The sequence below is a fragment of the Alternaria metachromatica genome (genome assembly GCF_023757995.1).
Source record: "Alternaria metachromatica strain BMP 0045 chromosome Unknown scaffold_4, whole genome shotgun sequence".
In the NCBI taxonomy this organism is placed as follows: Eukaryota; Fungi; Ascomycota; class Dothideomycetes; order Pleosporales; family Pleosporaceae; genus Alternaria; species Alternaria metachromatica.
The window spans coordinates 983,555-1,006,830 of NW_026055495.1; the positions used below are offsets into that span (position 1 = coordinate 983,555).

Below are 23,276 nucleotides of genomic sequence, written 5' to 3' on the forward strand. Positions count from 1 at the left end.
GCCAGCTTGTGCCGGTTTCCGTAAACGCGGTAGCAATCTGGCCACTGATGGCTTCGCCGATATACACTCCGACATAGAGTACACTCTCTCCGATGAACACGTTTCTCCATCCCACCAGGTCGCTGATGAGACTGATGGATAGTGCCTCCACACTTGCCTGTCCGATACCCATTCCAAGTCTTGCACAGAATAATTGTCCGAAGTTGTTCGCTAGAGACTGGAAGATGACGCATAAGCTCCACCATGCCGCTGTAACGCACAGAACCCATACGCGAGCAGATGTATAGTCCGACAGGAAAGCGATGGGGAGAGCGAGTATGGCGTAGACAATGCCTGTTGCGTAACCAGAGAGAAGGCCATATTGGGTCGAGCTCAGCGAGAGATCTGCTAGCACAGAATTCTGGAAGTATGATAGGATGAACTTGTCGTATTGCGCGAGGAAGTAGTTGACGAACAAAAGTGCAATGCAAAGGTATGCGTAGGCGTTGTGGAGAAGCGATTGCTTGGAAGCAGTTGCATGCGTGGTCGGTACCACCTCGTCTTGGTAGGGTCGTTTCGTTCCCTCGTCATAGGGACGTTTTATATCCATTCTCAAGTGATTTCTTTTGCAGTGAGCTTTGAAACCTCAGAAATTCCAGGATAAGCTGTGTCTAGACTCGTTGAATACCAAGCGGTGGCGTAAAGTCGATGACGTAGCAACCACCACACCCCGCAGCCGAGACACCCGTTGCGGTATGAGGTTAGGCGTTGCTGCGATCTGTAGTTCACAGGCAAACCCACTGTCCACGATGCCTAAGCCAGGACCGCAACTTCCTCTGGGAAGCTCTTCGACACTGCGCGGGTTTGCCGAGAGCTTCTCGTTCCACAACTCGCCAGAAGCATTCATCACATCGCGCATCATCGATTTCCAAAGACAGCACCCGGAGGCTGTAGAGAATAGAGCTATCGTTCGGGCAAAGGTGCTGAATCGCAATGTCGCAATTGTCTCCTCGCATGCGCAAATCCATCAAGTCCTGGCCCAGGATGCGGCAGGTTACGAAGCCAGTGGCGCATATGCTGAGCTGATGGCACCGTTCTTTCCATCACCGAACTTGCTACTGACGGATGGTGACGAACACGCATCTATGCGTCAAATTTGGGAAGCGAGAATGGAGTCTGTCAAGAAAGTGCTAGCTCCTGCAGTATCTGAGCGGGTCAACCAACATTTTTCTGAGCCGTCAACGTCAGAGATAGACATGTATGAATCTCTGAAAAGGCTTTCATGGAAGATACTGCTCGGAACATTCCTGGGTCTCGACCGCGACAACAGTCTCTTCGATACGCTGGAGAGCCTACAGGAAGACCTACTTCGAGGCCAATTCTCGCTGTTCCCGGTGACGGTCAACACAGGTTTTTGGCACTCGCCTCGTAAGAAGGGTAAGGAGGCGAACAAGAAGCTGCAAGACAGGATTCTGCGTCACATGAAGGAAGATGTGAAAGCATGTCCATTTGCTGTTGCGGGCCAAGGCGAAACAGAGGATGTGGCAAAGCACTCAGTCCTCTTTACCAGCAGCCTCGCGGTCAAAGCGCTAGCATCTCTTCTGACAGCCTTCTTGTCAAACCTATTCTTGTATCGGACGAAGGACGGTCGATCGCTGGCCGATACTTTGACCGGTGAAACTGAACCAGGGAGGCTTTCGCTACGCTTACGCGCCATACTATTAGAGACTGAACGACTTAGCCCGCCGATTGTAGGCGTCATGAGAAGATCAACAAGAGACAATATCATCTCGTCGCCGGGAGAGCAGGCTGACATCAGAATACCAAAGGGCTGGGACTGTTGGTTGTATTTCGTGGGCGGTGGCCGCGATCCATCGACCTACGGGTCGACTTGGGATGTGTTCGATCCAGATCGATATTTTGACAAGAACCTGGCGCCCGGTGTAGCCTATGGAGCGGGTCCGAAGACTTGTTTGGGTCGCGATGCGATCCGCGAGATCGCGCGGGCTGTAGCAGAGACAATTTTGCGCCTCGGAATCAAGATTGATGGGAATATTGAACCGCGTGGTGTACGCGGCTGGCTGGGATGGGAACCGAACGAGTCGGTGATGCCTGAGGATTGGGCTCGTGATATGAAGCAGTTGCCGACTCAGAGACCGTCAGACCCAATCATGATACGTGTGTCGCCTAGATCTTCATAGCAATATATCAATGTATTCGTCGCTTGGTGTTCCTCTTCGCTACGTTGAAAGCCAGCATGGTCCACCAGATACCGTTCAGCCCAACTAGCATAGCGGTCCCGATCTGACATCGTTTCCTGAGCATCGCATACGCTTGAAACGGACCAAGGCCATGATGCTGACCGTATTTCGTCAATATCCAGTAAACGACACCGAATCTTGAAGCGGCGAATGTTGCCAAGAAGGCCATATCTAGAGCAGTGTTCGATGCTCCGGTGCGCTGTCGGTTCCACCATCGCGCATGCATCAGTGGTGTACTGCCATTCATCAATAAGAACGCAGTGATCACCCACATCCCCTTTTCTTTGCCGGCTGCAATGTACGCTTGCAGCATGAGTAACGCGGATGAAAGCAGCACGTGATGCACGAGAGTGATGGGCGAGTCTCGGGCCACAACGCGTAAGGCAGCGCAAGATGCAGACTGATCCTTCTTGCGGCGTGCACGAATCATCGCATAAGTGTCGTACAGGAGGTAAGCGGTCTCCCATGCAGTCAGCGCGTTAGCCAACTTGTTGTGACCATTGATCGTAGGGTTACGCGAATCGTCTAGGTGGTGGCTCTTTCCGTGAGCGTCTTGAGGGGCTGATCTTGGTGACGGGGGTATCGGCCATGACGAGAATCGCAGTAACAAGAATGCAATGATAGAAGATGTTGTGGCATGCGCTGCTGAGACGGCCTTATTGAACCTGATTGGATCTGTTGACATTCTCGAGCTTCGGTATTGCGGAATGTTGCTTGTCAGAGCGATAGGAGTGCTATGCAAATAGCGTATTGATGGGAGGCGATGAAATGGCTGCGGTGGCTTCTTGGGCGCTCCTCGGCTGACTGACACTCGTGGTCCGTGCGTCATGCACGTCATCGACCCCTTCATCCCAGCCACCGAGTTGGACCCGATCCGCAAACAACATCATCACATTATTCTCAGTTAAAGCGAGTCGCAGTAATGTCTGGTACACTTTACATCCTATACAATGCCGACGCATCTATCATGGGCAAATTGAGGTACAGTTATCGGAAGATTTGCCATTCTTCAGAAGAGAATCCAGCTTGTGCCGCCTGTGTGCTTCCCTCGGCGAATTAATCCGTCTGATAATGTGACAAAGTATGCTGATTCCCGCAGGTGATATTACACATGGCGGATTGTCATTGAAAGAAACACCAGCTTGGGCAGAAGCGAAGAAAGCAATAGAGGCTGAGTCTGGATACCACATCGTGCAATGGCATAGAGATGAGCTGTCAGAAGAGGTTCGTGGTCACGATGGGACCTTGCGAGTACTGGGATCCAAGTATTGACCATTTGCAGGTGAAGAACTTCATCGAGTCCAACAACATCCGTTATCCGACCATTGTGTCGAGCGGAAGCAATGGTAGTCTCTCAGAGGTGATGAGCAACTCGGAGCTTGCGGCTTGTAAAGGCAATGCACAAAGTGTCATCTCGAGGCTTCGAGAGAAGGGCATCATGCAGCAGAAAGCGGTCTCTCCTTCTCTGTAGCGAGTTCCATTCGATACCAGTTAGCTCAGCGCCTGCACAAGCCAATTTGTCCTTTGAGCAATGCCTAAGCATACTAAAAGGGCCATGGTCCATGAGAGATGCTGCAGATAGCGAGGAAATATGAGCATGGCTGTGAAGAAAGCCGCGCTTTCCGTCCCTTCGATAAGTGCTGGTCGCATTGCCACGCTGGTCAGCTCTTTAACCCGGCTTCCATCTTTCCCGCTGCCCTTGCGCTTCTCGAGAATGGCGCCAATGTAGAACAAGACGAAGTTGTTGACGTGAAATGATGCTTCTAAAACAGCCACTGAGAGCCAGACGCTCTTTGCATTGGGCTCACCATTACGTGCTAAAGCGCAGGATATAGGGGTGGCCGAATAGATGATGAAGTCGCCCAAGAGGTCGAAAAAGCCGCCAAGATCTGAAGACTGGTTGCGTTTGCGGGCGACAGCGCCGTCGAGACAATCCAGTGCCCTGTTTAGTGCCCAGAACGTGATGCTCGCCAAAGTATTGTTGGATGCAGCGTAAATACAGGAGATCACACCCGAGGAGAAGGCCAGAAACGTGATGGCTAGTGGCGAGCAAATGGAGGGAACAAGTGGCGTGATAGAATCGAAGAGCGTGTCTTTAATCGGTCGAAGCTGGATGTCTAACATGACTGCGATAGATGTCAACTAGATAGCGAATGATGGTGATGGGTGAGATGCAATTTCGAGATCGAATGCCCTCGGAACCGTTCCGATCGGATGACGTCAAGAGTCATGAATGCCCAGAAAGCGCCAAAGGAAGGCAAATGCATGCGACTCAACACACCATGGACTTCCCTTCACGCAGAATCGCATGCAATCATGGTTTCGATGTATCGAGCTGCTCTAGGAACCCTGTTTCTCTCTTCCGTTGCCTTCCCAGACCTATACCAGCCTCTTCTCACACACCTGTGGCAATGGCTGATACGGAACCCTCTGTATCGTTTGTCGACTTTTGAGACGATATGGACAGTCCTTCTTTACGCAGTAATCGAGGTGTCTATGACGGTTGTGTTCATGCGAAACCCGCAATGGAGATTTGCAGTTCAGCAGGATACGAAAGAGGGAGATGCAGCTAGGAAGCCACATGGGATGCGACGCCCTTCGCGACGATGGGGCGAGGCTGTCACCTACATGACGCCGCTGCTGCTCATGGATCTGACCATGATCAAGAAGTTTGCCGATGTTCCGCTTACTGCAATGCTAGAGTCGGGCAATTACCACGCGGCCGCGGCAGCAATCGCAGCAAACAACTCCACTGCGGCGTATCACAGCACGTTTCTGGTGCCAACACTGCACAACATGACGATGTCTTCGCCGCTGCAAACGCAACGCGCTCTTCCCGACCTTCCTCCTACGAGCCGCCGAATCGCCCTCGAGCTCGCGACGAGCTTTTTCCTCTACGATGCGCTCTTCTTCCTCTTCCACTACTCGCTTCACGTCATACCCGTGGTCAAGCGATGGCACGCACCGCACCATCGACACGCCGAGATACACCCCCAGATTACCAACCAGTTGCACATTCTCGAGCGACTGGGCCTGGTGCTGCTGGCCAACTTCAGCCTCAACATCATAAAGAGCCATGTCTTCACGCGGACTTTGTTTGTACCCATATTCGTATGGCTATTAGTCGAGCTGCATTCGGGGCTGGATCTACCGTGGGGTTATGACAAGATACTGCCCAAGGGTTGGGGAGGCGGAGCAAGAAAGCACAGCCTCCATCATGCACGAGGCGGTGGAGGCTACGAGCCGTACTTTACATGGTGGGACAACTTGCTGGAACAAGCGGGCCAGATTCCGAAAGAACATGTCGAATAATTGCGCACGAGCCCCCTCGGTTACAGATGCATCGCACGACTACCGAAGTGTCAATAAGCACAACGAAGGCGCGTCTACGGCCTATGTTTGCCTTTGGATAGCCAGCGAGCCGCAGCGGTATAAAACGATCCACAGCATAGCTTTCTATAGAGCCTCGCCTTTGTGTCGGTATAAGATGTGCGTTGAGCCTCCGCGGGAGCGGGAACTTGCGAGATACCGAGGTCGCTAAAGATCAGGCGCCAGCCGCCCCTATTGAACGCCACAAGAGCTTGATTCACGATAGTATGGAGGGCCTCGCGACGCGAAAATTCTATACATAAGAAGTTTCGCTGTAGACAAATTGTAGGTATCGCTCATTGTCGCTCGTTCTTCGTACAGTCACTCGTTACAAATTCTGTGTCTCATCGACAACTTCACTCTTTCAAACTTCGTACTCTTCACAAGATCGATCCAGTCACCATGGCTTCAAAGTTTATCCTCGTCTCCTTAATCGGCCTAGTTGCTGCGCAACAAGACATCCCAGCAACTATGTCAGTCCCATGGATCGGCGACATCTTCGAAGGCTCAGTCTTGCCGAACATGGTCGGCTCCGTTGTCACCGCGAATCCCACCGCTACGACTCTTGCACTCGCCTGTGCTACCTCCATCGACTGTGGTCTCTTTCCAGCCGAAACCCTCGTCTTCGGTCCTTCGACTTGGAATCTCAACATGGGAGACCCAAGCCCGGAGTCCGACTTTACCGCTACAATGGACTGCGTGATCATGCCCGAAAGCGCGATATGCAAAGAGACGGCTGGTGGAACCGAGGCAAACTTTCCCGGCAGCAGCACAGAGCCATACAGTGGCTCAGCTGTAGGCACGTTCGAATTAGTGATCACGGCTGGTGTAGAGAAACTCAGCCAGGCCACAGAAGCTACTACCACTGACGCTGCGACATCCACCGCTACTTTGTACAAATCACATCCGATGTCTGGATTTGTGGAAGAGATGAGTGCTAGCACAGGTGTTGCAGCGAATTCTGGAAGCGTGAGCCAAACTGCTAGTGCCGCTGCGGCAGATGCTACTGGCGCTGCCAATGCTAAGAGTGTGGTTGGTGGTGGTCTTCTTAGCATCGCTGCTGGTGTAATCGGAGGCCTGTTGCTATGAAGCCTTGATAGCCTAATACTAGCCTGAAATACATAATTGCTTCGCATCGCTTGGCAGTACATGGAAACCTTGGCATACTTTGGGATGCCCTACACTGCATGACTGCGCCGCTGGGTATATACTCGGTTTCGAAGTAGAGCACTCTATTCTCGGGGATCAATCATTGCAGATCACCACGGGATACTTGGCATCCCCTCTTCTTATGTCGTGTAAGAGGTGGTTTTGATGTGAGAGATCCCAACAAACACGTACGTGGAAGTGCAGACAGGCTAAACTCTACGGCACAAATGGGCAGCGAAGAACTGTATACGATGTGGCAATTCCGGTTGGTGTTATTATTGCTGCAATGTACAGTGGAGGCGATGCAGAATAGAGGATCAACGCGCGCAGGGTGAAGACAGGGCGGAGGCTACCTACCAAGGTATGTACATAAGCAACGACTACCGAGCCGTTATCCTACTGAATATCTGGCTCTCAACTTCAGAACTCTCAAAGACCATTCCATACCTCACTTCGGCTTGTTCAATATGCGTTTCATTGTACCAACCCTCGCCGCGATGATCAGTCTCTCAGCGGCAGACTTCTTGATATACAGTTTTGAAGACACCAATGCCGGCGAAGTCTACGTACGATATGCCCAGTTATCTGGTTGTAAGCTGCAGATGCTAATGTAACCCAGAATGCCTTCCTATTTCTCAAGGCCGAGCCAGACTGTGCCGACGTATGTGACGGTGATGGCAAAGGTGGCTGGTTGACCGAAACGGAAGACGCAAGTGGTGGCGGTGCGCGATGCAAGACGCCCAAAGAATCGCCATACGGATGCTCCGGTGGCGAGGGCGAGATCCTAGAGCTGGAGATGAACAGCAAGTGGAGTGACCCGCCAGTCCATTTTACGATATACAGTAAGCCTCAACGTAACTATTCTTGAATGGACCACTACTCGAGGCTGACACTAGCTGAATAGAAGAAAGAGGATACGAGATGGAGCCAGCGGGTGGCGGGGCTTCACTCGGGAAGTGTACGCCTACTGGTGCCGATACGTATCAGTGTGTTTGCTTTCCCAACGGAAAGGGTGGGAGAGGTCTCTTTTCGTGCAAGTCTGAGCTTACTCCGGAAAGCTTTATCCCTGCCAAATAGGTGCAAACATGAGCTACGCTGTCACTGTTATCTCTACACTGTCGTTACTGTTTTCAGTTCTCTGGTCAAATAGCTGGTTGAATACAAAAGCGTTATGGCGGTTGTCAAACTCACAAATGTAGTCTGTTTTCAACTCCATCGCTGCATTCGATACACTTTGTCTGTTCTCGGATGCTCAAATGCTTGCCTGGTTTTCTCTTTCTGTTCTCATCCAATGGAAAAGAGTTGTTGAATGTGATGCAGAGTGATTTGTGCATAGAGTGGACGTTTGAGAGGTATGCAGTCTGGAAATTGCTTCATGTGGCCAAGCTCATTGTCCCCTGTAGCTGAGTGCTGTGCCGCAGCACTGACAATCGCTGTCCGGTTGTATCATTGCAGCCTAATCATAGTACTGCCTCGATAAAATCTTCCTTCGTCGAACGTGAGCGTCTGTCCGCTCTATCGGCGGAGTCATTCCAGATATCTGCTCCCCCCAGAAAGCCTTCCAGACTTTAGAGGTTCTACATACGTCTCTCAGAGCCGAGAGTTTACGGGAATTCGTGTTGGAGCGACAGTACTTCAACGAATGTCATTCAGCCGGTAGCTATGCCGTGAAACCAAGGTGCAGTTGCGCAGTTTAACCATGGGTACTGCATCGTCTTGACAGCTCAGCTCCTTTGTTCAGCTCCTCGGTTCGCGCGGGTCTTGGGACTTTGAGCCCTCATTGAGCAACTCCGTGTCATTTTGAGTCTTTTTACTTTCGGGCGTGATTTGTTTGCAATTTCCGTTGTCAAGTGTCGTCGACGAAGAGCGAAGCAAGCGGGGAATGCTGCATGCTACCTCTCGCACGCACCGATATGAAATCCAGGAATGACCAGTCGTCAATGATGGACTTTCTATCAGCCTAATTGTGAGAGCGGTAGCATCCCTGGACAAAGAGACCGGGTGCTGCTATGAGAAGAGAACAGCCGGCACTGGTGCTGTACAAAGTGTGAGATCGAGCCGTTCTTACCCCTTCACTCCATACACCTTCCCAACGTCTTCTAGAGAGCAACAACCTGAATCTCCATCAAAATGCGTCTAATCCTTCCTGTTCTCGCCGTTGTTTTCGGTTTCGCTACTGCGGACTTTGTGATCTACACGTTCGAAGACAGCAACTTCACAGGTGAAGCTTACGTAAGACGTGTGTTTTGTATGAAATTAGAGTATAGCTAACGCAGCTCCAGGTGGGGTGGAAGTTCTTTGACGGCCCACCGGACTGTAACGATGTTTGCGACACATCCAACCTAAGCGGGACGGACGACGCGAGTGATGGCGGAGTTCGCTGCGAAGGCAATGATCCAGCAGGTGGCTGCGCTTATTGGGACAGTGTGATTACAGAGCTCGAAGTGCATACCTTGAATGGCATGCATTGGACTATCTATGGTGGGAATCCGTTGGTCTACCATCGTGTCCCAAGCTAATAACCCGAGTAGAGGACAAAGGGTTCGAAATGGAGGCCGCGGATGGCAGTGGCTCTCAGGGCAAGTGCACACCCGATACCACAGACGATTACGATTGCGCCAGCTGTGGAAGCCGTTCTCGCGGCCGTCGCGTCTTCTCCTGCAAGAGCAATTTTACGGCAAAGGACTTCGGCTTGTAGACCGACTGATGTAGCCGGGCTATTGGACTTTCTGGATATGCCTGTGTGGTGTCCTAATCTTTGTTCGAACGTCTTCCCATGGTTCCTGCGACTCAGTGCGAGTTTGATATGTCTTTACCGAATATGTTGCACATTCTGCCATCAAAAAATGATCGAGTCCGATTGCTTGAACCTGTTAGAGGTCATCTGATCAATTCGTGATGTCTTAGGAAAGCAACGAAGCATTGACAAGTACGCGCAGACAAGTTCCAAAGCGCTAGCCTTCTCTGACTTCCCAATCGTTTCTAAGAGGAACGTCCTGTTGTCGAGCATATCCGAGAGATGTTGGCACGTTGGATTGAACGGAAATGTACCATCCTCGGTTAGGTCTTCCTCAGGCGCTGAGCTCCCTTGGAAATACTCATCCGCGGATATAAGCCGGAAGCGGCTCCGTGGAATGCCTTGGCGGTCTTCTATCAGTGCATCCTGCACGGCAAGCGACCCATTTCCTGCAAGGCCAATACTGTGAGATGTGCCATGGGCTTGGGTATCCTCGTGTAAAATGAGAGAGCTCGAGATGGCGTATAATTGTGGGGCGGACCCAGCGTATATGATGGTCGTCGTGCTCGTTGCCCGCGCGCGCATCTCCTCGTCTATTTTCACCCCCTTATTTTCAGTAGTTTCAAAACGTCTCAAATCCATATACGGCATCATGCTATCTTGTACCCTTAGTTTAACGGTCGGAAGCGACGCGTTCGCCGGAAGTGCTGGTGTGGACGTGGTTTCTGTGAAGAGATGATCAAATGAGCTGCTTCGAGATAGCAGGATCTTATGTGAGGAATCAACAAAGACGTGAGAGCGCCTGAAGAGAGATCGAAGGGATCGCGAAAGAGGAGGTCCGTCAGTGAAGGGAAGCTGTTGGCGTTGGGCGCTAAAACGCGCTTTCCTCGCAGAAACCAGATGACGTCATCGCATTCCCTCCCACGAACATCGCGACAACAGTGACAGCGCCACCACTCTTCAACTCCGTACATTTTGGAGGCGTGTTTTCGCGAATTCGGGAATACATTTTCTCGTCGAAGCCTCTTTTTCCAGCTCGAAGTTCTGCGCAATATATAATCGATGGAGATTCGGACGAGCGGCACAGTGGAATGCGGCTAATGTGTGGCTGCACGTTCCAACGGAATTCCCGAGGTCGACACGGCAACTCTCAACACCAAGACTTCATCAACGCATGAGAGCCTTGTTTATGCGCCGAAAAGCCTCCCCCTGAGAATAGTAAGTATGGTTCTCACACGACCATCGCGCAAGGTGTTGGATCACTAGCCTCACTATTCCCTTTGCAAGCAAGACTGATTGGAAACTGACCCATTCTCCTGGGCTATAGTTTTGGAAGAACTGCTATACTACCGAACGCGCAGACGGATATCGAACAAACGAGTACACGATGCCACCATCAATGCTTAGGTGGTGTAGTAGAAGTCGGGCCGCACATCACCCATATCCTCAATCTCCTCCTCGGTCTTGCCCTGTACCCAGTGGTCGCGCTTGCCCGCCTTCCTGAGCTTGTTCTCACGCTTGAGCGCAATGTGCATGAAGAGGGTTCCACCGAAAAGGAACAAGAACATGTATGCGAGCACAATGCCGTGGCCGGTACGGTAGTGCGGCTTCTCCTTGGGATCGTAGATGTTGGACGAGACGACACCGTTCATGTTACCCCACCCGACGACGACACCAACCATAACACCACGCTTCAATGAACCCTCGACGTTGTTGGAGGCCCAAGTCAGCGTGTTGGAGACTGTGGGGTAGATACCCATGGCACCGAGGAATGTGGCAGCGTACTGAACTTTCGGGTTCGTCGTGGCAAGTAACATGGCGAATCCAACGCATCCAATCGCCGAGACTACGAGGTTGCAGATACCACGCTTCTTAGTCTTGTCGGCGATCCATCCGATCGCGACTGTTAGGGCGGCGGCAGCTGCGTAAGGAGGGACAGACAAGAGCTGGGCCTTGGTACCTTTGTGGCCCATACCGAGCAGAATCGTCGGGAGGAAGAGCGAGAAAACGTACAAAGGGCACAGGCAGCCCATGTAGATGACAGCATATCCCCAGGTTTTCCAGTCGCGAAGGGCGGCCATCACGTGTCGGCGGTCGATGCCTCCAACCTTGGCGCGGGCTTGTCCATCGGCCTTGAGGCGACGCTGAGCTCGTAGCTTCTCGTCGGCTGTGAGGAATCGGGCCGTGTCCGGGAAGTCGAAAACCATCCACCAACAGAAGATGCCGACGAATACAGTCATCAGACCCTCAATAATGACTGCGCATGTTAGCTTGCATCATGTGGTTGGTTCGTGAAGACTTACAGATCCATCGCCAACCGGAGTAACCACCCGCACCATCCATCTGGGTGATAGCGGCAGCCAAGAGACCACCGAAAGAACCAGCAAGCGCGGCAGCGGAGAAGAACAAAGCAGCACGGAAACCAAGTTCCTGGCGTTTGTACCAGCAGCTTGAACATTGTCAGTTACCAAAATCCGTTCGAGAAGCAGGGTGCAACTTACGAAAGATAATAGTTGACACCTGGGAAAAGGCCAGCCTCGGCAATACCCAGAAACCAACGGCATGCGAGAAGGCCCCCCTTGTTCTGAACAAGACCCATGAGTGTCATGATGGTACCCCAGGCAAGGATGATGGCCGTGAAAAAGACACGAGGGGACCATTTCTTGATGGCGATGTTGGTCAGCGGCTCGAAACCGGCGTAAGAGATGAAGAAGATAGTCAAGGCGTCGTTGTAGCCGCGGCTGTTAGGATTAATGCCGATCTCCTTCTCCATGTTCGCGACACGAGCATTGCCGATGTTGGTCCGGTCCAAGAAGGAGAGCAGGTACAATAGCGACAGCCATGGAATTAGCCACTTGTCCATCTTCCAGACCAATGCTTTGTCCTACCAGAAGTCAGCGAGTTACGGCATGAAGAAATCAGAGCGTGTCGTACAAGCGCGGCGCGTTCGGCATCAGATTTGCCTGCGTCTGGGTCGGGCAGGTCATCGACATCTCCTGGTGTGCTGATTCGAGAGCTGTCAATGTCGTTGGCATAGATATGCTGGCCCTTCTCGTTGGCCTCGTGGACCTCGAGGCTGGAGTGTTGCTGTACGGCTGCCATGATGATTGGTGCCTGAGGGTGGACTGGAGTACAAGAGTCTGAGGAAACGTTCGCAAGAGGGGCAGCCAAGTGTCTCTATATGTACTCAGGCTCGCGAACGCCGTGGGTGTGTCGCTCGAAACGAGACGGACCCTGCTAGGGTTGATATGACCAGCTAACCTAGCGCAACCCGGGACCCCATGGGGCGGTTGGATGGGACAAGATTGTGGATCTGACTTAGCCCGTCTGCTGTTGCGTCCGAGCGTGGCGGTGGTAAGGGCGCCGAAGAGGGCGAAGACGCGATATCTTGACGCGCCTTCGCTTGGCGCTATCGGCTGCGGTACCACGTTGCCTCTGGCTTGTCAAATCTGTCACCAACCGACTCGCTGCGGAAGTCCACCCTCTCTCGCGCTTCACCGATCACCTTGCACGTCTACTCAGCGGATCCAAAGGAAGCGCGTATGCTCAGATTGGGTTTCAGCCTCCCAACTCCAATCCCTATCCTAGGACTGCGGACCGATGCCACTGCGGCCCCTACGAAAGCAATTATTCCACCATATCGTTCTTTAGGCAGAGCCCCTCTTCGCTCCGGACCAAGCGCATGTATTGGGAACTTGCTGCGTTCCAGAACGACCGGGACTTGCGTTAAATGGCATCTCTGGGCACCGCCGACGAGACCATTCGAAGCCTCGTAAAAACGCCCACCAAGACCTTGGCACAACGCCCTCACGCATGGAGCCGCGGATAAGGATTGGACGACAGGGTGTTTCTTTTCAGCCGGCAGGACGAAGCTTTTCGCTGAGCTTCGCTCAATAATTATAGACACGTCGTGTTACAGCGACTAAATCTCACACGATTCACACGGTCTGGTGTTGAGTTCTCAACACAGCGCGCATCAAACAGCGGACTCTTCCCCGCCATGCCCATCATCCGGGGGTTTTGTGGGGTGGCTTGGCAGCGCTAGAGTCGGCCGGACTCACATAGGCCGCCCCGCTCGCCAGGCGTCGCGCACTCTGGTGCTCTCTGGAATTCCCGCTGTCCACTACTGGGATAAAGCTGACGAGAGCCCAGATGGCTGCATCGGATAAATGGAGCACTGGCCTCCTGCAATTCGCCAGTGCCGTCCAACGCCCACGGCGCGAGCGGAACAATGGAAGCTACTGGTTCTTGCATGGCAGCATCAAGCACCCTGCACCACCCTGCACCATGGATAGCGACAGCACTGGTATGAGGCTACTTGCGACGGTCTCTGAACCCGGGCTACCGTTAACAAGCGATATCTGGGCACGGCATTTGCATTGACTTTTGGACTACCCGCACGTGGCCCACGGCGATACCGCAGGCAGTTTGTAATCGTTGCGCTGCCCCGGCGAATAGCCTACGAATCCAAACACCTGGATGGCGCACACGATGTCATGCCTAGAAACGCCAAACAGCGCACCAAGCCGATCGTCCATGTGGTCGTCGCGTGGCCGTCCGTCAGATGGGATCCAAAAGATCAGCGAGCGTTGACTGAGCCCCTTGCCTGTTTGCACCCATCTCAACGTTCCGCAGCTCCTAATTGCGTGCTGCGCGATCATCTAGTTGCGTTGCTGCGGCACAGCTCGAATGCATGCCAAAATACGCCCACCTGCGACAGGGCTCCCTAGCTTGTTGTAAGCAGCCGTCAGCATCAGGAACGTGCTCTCTCGTCTCCTCGCAAACATGGTAGAAGAGAGATTGGCCAACCACGCCGCAATGAAACATGGTATCAATACCGCGTACCGTCATCTCAACACATGCAACATGCCTTCTGGCAGTATACGAAAGGTAAGTTCCAACACACAGTGATTGCTTTTTTCATCCTCAGTTACGCGAGAGCATCTAGAATCAGGGTCTTGTTATCGCTTGACATATATGTCTGCATTACCAAATGCGGACATCGGCTATGCGCGTCTAACAAACTATCGAAACGCATCGTCTAAGCGCAGACGTTCAGTCTCGCTACCGATGGGTCATGGTCGCTGACTTGCGCATCATACTCCGGCCATGTATTAACATGAATGTGCTCAAAGTCTGCCCTGCTCTTCTTAGCCAAGGATGGCGAGACGAACATGTGGTCCAGTTCCTGAGCGTTCATGTCGAAGAGGTAGGTGTAACGCTCGAGCTCGTCCTCGCGGACTACCTCGTCTAGATCCTTGAGCCCTGAGATCTTGGTGTACTCTTCGAGAGGTTGTACGAAGGCAAACTCGTTAAAGTCCCCTGCAGTCACGACACGGGCGTTCTTGTCCTTGGAAAGGATATCCTGCAATTCAACGTCAGCCGTGCTCTCGTCTACACTCCAACTTCATAGCTTTAGGGGCAGGAAAGGGCATTCCCTTCGTGCGAACGTGGCGTTCTTGGTACCACCGAGGGACGAAGGTACGAGAAGCGTGCTGCAGCCACCCCTCTCCGCGCCGCCTTGCCGCATAGAGCCGCAACCGACATATCAACGTACCTTGACGAAATTTGCGGTGAGACGCGCCTGCTCGAGACGATCATCTAGAAGCATATCGTTAACAACTGTTGCACGAATCTACTCAGATTGATGAACTCACCTACGCCACCATTGACTGGTGGTCGAGCATCTCCATGCAAGCTGCTTGATCCTCCCTTTGAGCCAAAGTGCACATTGACCGTGAAGAACACGTTCGGCTTCTTCGCGCCGGCCTTTCCGATAACCTCCCACTGCGCAGCCAACGGCTTTCGGCTCGCTGTCCAGGCGTCATTTGCCGGCTCGATACGTCCAGGGTTGTACTTCAATGTCGGGCCAGCAACCACCTCGTTGGCATCGAGCGGACCGCCCGGGTTGGGCTTGTAGAGGCGAATCAGGTTCGGCTTGTACAGGTAGGCGACGCGGATGTTACCACCTGGCTGGCCACCGTCTTGATCGTCAACAGGCACAATATCGGTGAATGTGTAGTTTGGGCCACCGGCTGCTGAGATGGCAGCTGTGAGTGTGCTGAGGGTAAGGTTTGCGGATACGACTAGACATGTCAGACGATTCTGTTCAACGCGGGCGACGCGGGAGAGGAGTGCGGCTCGTATGCGCCCCGTCGCCGGGTACGACATTCGGTCAAGGAAAACGGGAACGCTGTGAAAGCTCTCTGTAGCACTTACCTGCATCGTTGGTGGGACCATTGTCGTCCTGTACCTCCTGAATGAAGAGAATATCTGGGCTCTTCATGTAGTTCACGATATGGTTGGCAAGATCAGGGTGGTGGTCAGATGTCGGCGCGAGGTTTTCAACGTTGTAGTCGCCAAAGGTAATGCCATCGCACTTGCCGCTCGACACAAGCTTGGTCGCCGGAGGAAGAGCAGGCGTCTGGCTCTTAGTGACCTTGATAGCGGTAGTTGGAAGGATGCGGTAGAAGCCAAAAGCGTAGCTGACGATACCAGTAATTTCCTCGACTGAATCGCCCATCTTGGTGCCAGTGGGGTTCTTGGTTCCATCGAGAGGAGATCCGATAACGATGGCCTCTGGGTTGGCGTCCTTGTCGGTCAAGGTCAATCCACCACGTTCATTGCGACCAGAAACCTTCCAGTCTCCAGCTACCCAGGTGTCGCCGTACTGATTTGGCTTGGTGAGCGCAGTAGGCTTCTTGACAGTGACCAGTTCACCGGTCAAGCTCTCCCAGAAATCGAGACCGTACTTCTTGGGCTGCAGCTCCGGGTTCGCAACGCTGATCTGTGAGACGTTATTCGGCACGGCGAAAACATCTCCGCCATCCAGACTGCTGTATTGCTCGTTTGGAGGGTCGCGTGTGTCCTTTCCAATGACCAGCGGCTTCACAGCGGCACCAGAGCCGAGACGCCCCTGTAATACTGGTGTCGAGAGCTGGGTCAGGTAGATGTAGTCCTTGTTCGAGCGGTACTCGACCACCTTTCCTCCCACAACAACAGTATCGCCAACCGTCAAGTTCGCACCAAACGTGCGACCAAAGACGTATACGGACTCGGATGTCCGCTCGTCGCGGTCAGGCTGTGTCGATCGCAACCAAAGACCATCGGGCCCCTTCGCCGTAACAACACCAGTAACGTTCGAAACCGTCTGATCTCTGTACGGCGAGAGAAACTTATTCCCATTAATCTCCGCAATCGTCAGCGCAGTAGAAACCGCCACCGAAGCCGAAAGGGCGAGAAGTCGCGTCAAAGTCGCCATAACGAACGGTAAAAAACGAAGGTATGAACCGGAATAGCGTTTTCCAGAATTGAGGCTCGGGCCCTATCTTCTTATAATCCGCATTGCCATCATGCTACCAAGTCGAAAAGCGCGTTCCAAGAACCCGGTCCCGCTGCTGTCTATCAATGACGATCGCGCTACACTCCACTTGACCTGTTCCTGACATTTATCGCCGCTGGCCGTCCGACCCATCCGTTACTAAACACCTCCCCACCTCACGTTCGACTAACTCATATTCGCGACTTGCCTATCACAGCCAGCGAACAACATGCCACCGGTCATGCGCGAGCTCCGATAGTCCTTGGCAATACCACAGATTCTCTTGACATCTTGTGCATGTTTTCGACGCGTGCAGCGACGCGCGTGGTTTGGTTGGTCGGAGTGCAGCGCTGGACCCTGGTTTGGCGCGGGCCGAGGCTGTAGCTGCTTTGGGAAGGTGGGACGGTGATTGGTTCGAAAGCGGGAGGTTGGGGAGATTGAGCGGCGACATCCGTGGCGGAGGGCTGTCAATCAGGTGGGAGAGATAAGACACGTGTGGGGATGGCGCGATGGATGGTTTTCATGCGTGGTATAGGAGAAGCGGCTTGGGAGGTGTGGCGGTGGAGTACATTTGGGAAGCGGGTGGATGGATCGTGGATCTTGGATGAGGAGAGGATGGGGGCGAATGGGAGGGATGCACGTGGGCTGGGCACTGATCTGGACGGCCTGCGAACGGGAACGCATGTACGGCTTGTAAGTATATAACCTGGTTCGACGCGATTGTTACGTTATGTGAGGGTGCGCTACTCCTACTGCGTCTTAACAGCTCATTCAAGGAAAACGTTGATCATCCTAGAGCCTACGTGACCATGAAAACATGCCAAAATGGCGACTCAACGTCAATGTAGGCTCTAGGGTGTTCAGCGTTTTCCTTAATTGGGGTGTATTGATCTCAACAACAAAGTACACACGTATGGGGACGAGAGAAGAGAAGCAGCACACACAAAACCACAGTTATGCAGCATCAAGACTGCTGTTGAAGCCGAGCAGCTTTCCGAGCTTGATTGCGGTAATAATGATACCGATGCTCGCCCTCTTCTCACGACCTTACAATGCGCAATACCACGACCTCACTGCCTGCACCACACCTAATCCTTCCTATCAAGACAGCCCCGCCTAGCTTCCAAAGTGTTCCGTATACGCCTCATTGTCTGAACCCTCAGATCTCCTCCAATATTTCTCCCGTAATGACTCATCGTCACTCAGATGTTTCCTTTCGTTCAATCGTCGCTCATCCCTCTTCCTGCATGCCTCTGCAAGCGCTGCTTGCATCTGCGGGCTCGGTGTAGGACACACCGGTCGCGCTGTGTTTCCTGTTTGGTTGATCAGCGGGGTGGAATACTGGAGAAGATGTGTGAAGTATAGACACACCTATTTCAACATTGGTATCGCGGCTCTCAACTTGCGTGGAGTGGACGTTCCCGTCGCGTTCACTCCTGTTGGGTCGTTTGTTCGGGTTTGTTTCGCAATCGCTTGTAGCAGTCAATTCCTGGCTTGCCCGACGCTTCTTGCCAGTGTTCGCGACCAAAGACTCTGGCGAAAGGATTGCTTGCGGACCGATAGGCGCCTGCCTTGAAGCCGCAGGACGAATTATGGTGTGAGTTGCGTGATTGACGTCGGTGGGCCTTGAAGCTACAGAAGGCGGGTCTCGAGCCATCATGACGATAGGATGTGTCAAATGGCCTATATCGGTGGCTCTGTGGTGACTTCTTCCTCGTGAGGATTGACTACTCAGTGGCTTGTGTGATCTAGGTGATGGTTTTGATTGGCTCTTTCCTGGCATTCTCCATTGACCTGGTAGCACAGATTCAGTATGCTGGTTTGCAGGGCTGGGATGCACATCACTTACCTGGACTGAGTAATTGCAGATTCTCCTGGAATTTAACACTAAGCCGACGCAGATCCTTGGGCAGGGATTTCTCATCCGGTGGTGGTAAAGAGGTTTGCTCCTGGGAAAGACAGATGTCATCAGCCGGTGGTGAATCCAGTGGAGCGGCTGCAGAAGATGTTGGCGGATTTTCCGTGCGAGATTCCAAAGCGGCGTCGAATCGCCACGGCATATGTCTTCGTTCCATTTCACTGATCGCCTCCACAGCCCGAATGAGCTCGCTGTTGTTCTCTGTATGGGTCGCATGAGCCATCAGGCGACGACATAGATCCGAGACAGGCTTCTTCTTAGTCTTGTCGCCATCTTCAATCTCCAAGATGAGCTTTTGCGTTGCATGTAGAATGGCCTCAAGCAGGACATCAGCCAATAGTCGCGACGCCCGAATTTCCATAACGTGTTTCTCCAGAGCGGCGAGGCACTCGATCTCTGGTGAACCACAGTCTACGATTTCAAGGTATTCCCTTCGAACTCTGATTGCCTCGCGGGAAAATTGCTCCCCTTCCAGGTACTCCTCAAGCAAATAGGGATGCTTCACCCAGGTCTTTAGGGGAACCCCCGACATCGACCAAGGTTTAGGTACAACGAGCGGCTCAGAATCGTGAATCTTCTCATACGCGGTGCGATTGTCATAATCTCGTAGGTCTAGACAACGCTTCAAATCGCGAAGCTCTTGTGCGGCTATTTCCTGCTGCATATTGGCCTGGCGTTCCGCGGTGGCGGCATCAATCGCGTTCCAGGATGCTGGTTTGGAGAAAGGAGGACTGGGCGGAGGCTCTGGTGTAGCGTGGAGTTCTGAATTCTCCGATTCTGTTGAACTGCTGACATTTGTGGAATGAGCTGTCGCTTGGTGTGCGGCCAGTGCACCGGCGAGCGATAGAGGAAGGTCCATTGCGTATAGATCCGCGTTCGAGCCCTCAAAGTCAGAAGAAGGCATCTCGACATCATTGGTCATGTCGAGAGCGTGTATCGTGTTGATATGTGTACGGATACGGCCTGGGGGGTATGATGCGATTTCGGAGTCGAGATTGTGTTCGTAAGGCGAGTGAGGAAGACTAATGATCTTACGAGGTCAGTGAGCAAAGTGTCTCAGCGGGCGCTCACTTACTAATGCAACAGTGCTGTCGAAAAGATATCGATGTAAGAGTAAACAAGCCCATGCGTCGAAGGTGAAAGAGCTTGCGCGTTCAAGCTCCTGCTTAGGCGAAAATGAAGCAATCACGATGCGCGCGTGGAATGAAGTCCTTCGTACGCTACGTGGCAGGCGCAGTGGTAGACTGCGACGCGACGCCTTCACATGATGGTTTACCCTATTTTGCAATTCGTGTCGCATACCTAGAGTGCTGCATACGCACTATTGTATCTATGCAAACAGATGAGATACAAGACAATGTATACTTCTACTTACACCTGTTTGTGAAATGCGACATGATATGTAGCCACCCCTAGTGCCCTCGTGATGGCACTTGAAGCTCTAAACTTCTCCCAATTTCGCGATATCTTAGTAGCTCGGGACTGTGTAGTGTAATCGCCGCACTTCCATGCAGATGCCCGGGTGGGCAGTTGCGGGTGCACATGTGACATATTGACACAAGCAGAAGCTGCTTGCAACTTGCAACTTACAGTACACATACAATCACATGTTGATAACTATGCAGTTTTCAAGACGATTTATACGCCTACCCTAGATTATCTGTTGTAGAATGCGACACCAGTTGACGAATCATGCCCGGGTGACCACCGCTGGTGACACTACGCCCCAAAGGGATTAGCGCCCTTCCTCCGTTCAAGGCATCGTCACAACATTGGAAGCTGCTAAGGGAGTCACTTCAGCAATTACGAAACCGAAAGAGTAGAATAGAAAGCAAAAGGCTATAAATTATAAGAAGCTAAGAATACACGCCCAGGCATCCGCCTCCCCGTACAAGCGAGACAGCTTGCATCAGGAGAGTGAAAACGGAGGGTATATGCCCAAGTCGCTAGAAGAAGAAGAACAATAAGAAAGAGGATATCAGAAACAGACATGACAACATCAAGAATACCCATCCGAAAGTCCATCCCAGAAAAGCCGAGTCCAAAGTCCTATATGTCCGGTCCCAGATCCTGTTTTCCGTTGCCAAACCAAGAACATACAACTCCCCTAACCATACCTCATAGAACCGTAAGTAAACCTGCAAAAGCTGAAAGTGGTGAAAGATGTTTAGAAGGCAACACCAACAGCCCCCGGACTCATGACCATTGCACTTGCCCTACCGTTAAAACCGACGTCCTTGGCACTAATCTCCATGCCCTTGAGTAGATCAAAGTTGGGGCTCATGGGAGGCTTGACATTCATGATACCGCTCTTCCTTGTCGTCGCGCTCAAGAGGCCAGCTTCAGCAGCGATCTCTTTCTCCTTGACGAGCGTCAGAGGAGCAGGTACGCGGCGGAGTTTGCGGGGCGGGGAGCAAGTAGCGACGGTGGAGGCGAGAGAGTGAGATGTGGGCGTGGGTGAGGTAGAGCGGGTGGAGGCGTAAGACGTAGTAGAGAAGAGCGTTACGGTAGCTGTGCCGTTGCTTTCTTGGCTTTCTTGTCGGGTGTGTAGAGTGCGGGAGCCGGATGTTGAGGGGCGGGAGGTCGTGTTGGGGAGGGCAGGGTAGGGCGAGCATTGGTAGAAGGAGTCTGCTGTTTTTGGCGTCGCGGGTCGCGAGCTCGAGGCTAGGGTGGAGGTGGAACGCTTGAGCCAGGCTCCTAAGCGGGCGATGGGTGTTGTGGGTGTAGCGGGTGGTGGCGGCGTGATGGGGTTCGAGGTCAAGGGGCCGGTGTGAGCGAAGGATGGTGGGGAGAGTGTAAGACCCATTGTTGCTCGTCGGGGCGTGATAGCTTCTGGGGTGGTGGCGAGGGGCTTGAAGCCCAGAGGAGCTGAGAATGCAGAGCCAATGTCTGAGAGGGTCTCGGAACGGACGTGCATACGCATCGACGGCGCGATGTAAGGGACGTGGTGAGATGGAGAAGGCGGAGGGCGGTTGATGAGTGCGGGTGAGTGAGCATGCGAGCGGTAGGCGCTGGCACGGCGCTCCTCGATTATGGTGTTCAATTCGCGAATGGCGTCATCGACGTCGGTCTTCGTACGGCGAAGACTGCCAGGGCGAGAAGATGGTGCAGTGTTGGCACGATTGCGCGACGGCGATGGGAGACGTGAAAGCACACGAGCAGGCGATAAGGTACCGGACGTGCGCGATCGCTGGATGGTAGGCTTCTCAAGCATTTGATCAACGGCAATCGGCGAGTTCTCTGGCAAGTATGCAAGGGTGGGCGTGGCCATAGTACCCATGGTAGTTCCCGAGAGCCTCCTCTCGTGGGTGGCGGTGCTCTTCTGGCTCTGGACACTGCTCCTTCGCGAAGGCCCACCGACGGGTTTACGTTGGATGACGAATGATGAGGCGGAAGGGTTTGAAGATACAGAGCTCGTACGCGAGTCCCTTACGCGGACATGGGCTTCAGCAGGACGCTCCAGCTGCGATGGTAGGCTAGCCCAGGCATCCTCACCGTCGAAGTCAGGCAGTGGGGACAGATGGCCGCAACCGTTAGGAAGGTAGATTGATAGCTCAAGTGGACGGAAGCTACGACGGCGGCGAGTAGGCACGGAAGCATCATCTAGCATCGAAGGCATATCGTCAAGACCATCAAAGTGCCGAAAGTTAGTTGGGCGACTGATGCTAGGCCTTGAATGGGAGCGCCTTGGTCGCGCAAGGGTCGAGATGCTTGCACGAGACGAAGCACGTGTAGCGTACTCGCGACTGTTGGAAACCCATTGCGAGACATGGCGGCTCACCGACTGACTTGTCGATGGGCGTTGAAGTGTTGGCTCCGCGCAAGGTTGGGGTACGGGACGCGGTTGCTCGTAGCATATGCGCATATCAGTCTCCCCTATGCATCAAGACGTTAGCGTTATGTTGGATCAATCGGGATTGCCCTATGCGGCTCCAACATATTGGATGTCTGTTGGAGCATCGCCCGGGTATAGTCGTGCATCAAGCAGATTAAGGAGAGCGTAAGCGAGTGGCATGGTGCTTCTCAACAAGAACGTTGGAGTTGGGAACCAACGGACAGCAGACTGCTATGATCGAGGCAGGAATCTGTAGAGACGACCGCAGAAAAGAGAGCGCAAAGTGAAAAGACAGTTGTGAGGATGGAGAGTCGAAGAAGGGATCGAACTTACCAGCGGCCCTGAGCGCATTTCTCCCATCGTCCACAAAATCCTCTTTTGATGCACAGCATCCAAACTTGATGGCCAGCCATGGGGACCTGGGTTCCTTCTCTTGCATATTCCCGTAATTCATCTTCTTTTCACGCTGTAGACCAGTACAGCTAATAACCCATCATCAAAATGATCAAAAGCAGTCGAACAAGAAGCGTGACAGAGAATGTGGTGCCTGAAGCAGGCAAAAGCAAAGACTAACAGATACTAGAAGAGAGTAATAGAAGAAGGTTGGAGGAAAGGGTAAGGATGAGAGAGGGAAGGCTGACTGCGCGAACCATTCGGATAAAGTCGCAGCCTGTCGACGAATGTGTTGTCCTGCAACGGATGGTTCG

General features: G+C 52.9%; 8 protein-coding genes across 8 annotated transcripts; 4 read left to right on the forward strand and 4 right to left on the reverse strand.

Annotated features, from left to right (window-relative positions):
• Positions 1–788: 788 nt before the first annotated feature.
• Positions 789–2,180, forward strand: J4E83_002680 (uncharacterized protein; the record flags this gene model as incomplete). Its single annotated transcript, XM_049329623.1, has 1 exon — positions 789–2,180. One exon carries the CDS (start codon positions 789–791, stop codon positions 2,178–2,180), a length of 1,392 nt encoding a protein of 463 aa, XP_049191302.1.
• Positions 2,181–4,556: 2,376 nt separating this feature from the next.
• Positions 4,557–5,552, forward strand: J4E83_002681 (uncharacterized protein; the record flags this gene model as incomplete). The annotated part of the gene is made up of 1 exon (XM_049329624.1): positions 4,557–5,552. One exon carries the CDS (start codon positions 4,557–4,559, stop codon positions 5,550–5,552), a length of 996 nt encoding a protein of 331 aa, XP_049191303.1.
• A 528-nt stretch (positions 5,553–6,080) lies between these two features.
• Positions 6,081–6,698, forward strand: J4E83_002682 (uncharacterized protein; the record flags this gene model as incomplete). The annotated part of the gene is made up of 1 exon (XM_049329625.1): positions 6,081–6,698. One exon carries the CDS (start codon positions 6,081–6,083, stop codon positions 6,696–6,698), a length of 618 nt encoding a protein of 205 aa, XP_049191304.1.
• A 557-nt stretch (positions 6,699–7,255) lies between these two features.
• On the forward strand, positions 7,256–7,626 carry J4E83_002683 (uncharacterized protein; the record flags this gene model as incomplete). Its single annotated transcript, XM_049329626.1, has 2 exons — positions 7,256–7,324; positions 7,378–7,626. 2 exons carry the CDS (start codon positions 7,256–7,258, stop codon positions 7,624–7,626), a joined length of 318 nt encoding a protein of 105 aa, XP_049191305.1.
• A 3,272-nt stretch (positions 7,627–10,898) lies between these two features.
• Positions 10,899–12,597, reverse strand: J4E83_002684 (uncharacterized protein; the record flags this gene model as incomplete). Its single annotated transcript, XM_049329627.1, has 4 exons — positions 10,899–11,752; positions 11,799–11,944; positions 11,997–12,379; positions 12,430–12,597. The coding sequence occupies 4 exons, from the start codon at positions 12,595–12,597 to the stop codon at positions 10,899–10,901; spliced, it is 1,551 nt and encodes a 516-aa protein (XP_049191306.1).
• Positions 12,598–14,536: 1,939 nt separating this feature from the next.
• J4E83_002685 (uncharacterized protein) lies at positions 14,537–16,756 on the reverse strand (the record flags this gene model as incomplete). The annotated part of the gene is made up of 4 exons (XM_049329628.1): positions 14,537–14,860; positions 15,053–15,096; positions 15,153–15,581; positions 15,715–16,756. 4 exons carry the CDS (start codon positions 16,754–16,756, stop codon positions 14,537–14,539), a joined length of 1,839 nt encoding a protein of 612 aa, XP_049191307.1.
• Positions 16,757–18,657: 1,901 nt separating this feature from the next.
• Positions 18,658–19,656, reverse strand: J4E83_002686 (uncharacterized protein; the record flags this gene model as incomplete). The annotated part of the gene is made up of 1 exon (XM_049329629.1): positions 18,658–19,656. One exon carries the CDS (start codon positions 19,654–19,656, stop codon positions 18,658–18,660), a length of 999 nt encoding a protein of 332 aa, XP_049191308.1.
• A 1,245-nt stretch (positions 19,657–20,901) lies between these two features.
• J4E83_002687 (uncharacterized protein) lies at positions 20,902–23,008 on the reverse strand (the record flags this gene model as incomplete). The annotated part of the gene is made up of 2 exons (XM_049329630.1): positions 20,902–22,610; positions 22,903–23,008. The coding sequence occupies 2 exons, from the start codon at positions 23,006–23,008 to the stop codon at positions 20,902–20,904; spliced, it is 1,815 nt and encodes a 604-aa protein (XP_049191309.1).
• Positions 23,009–23,276: the final 268 nt, after the last annotated feature.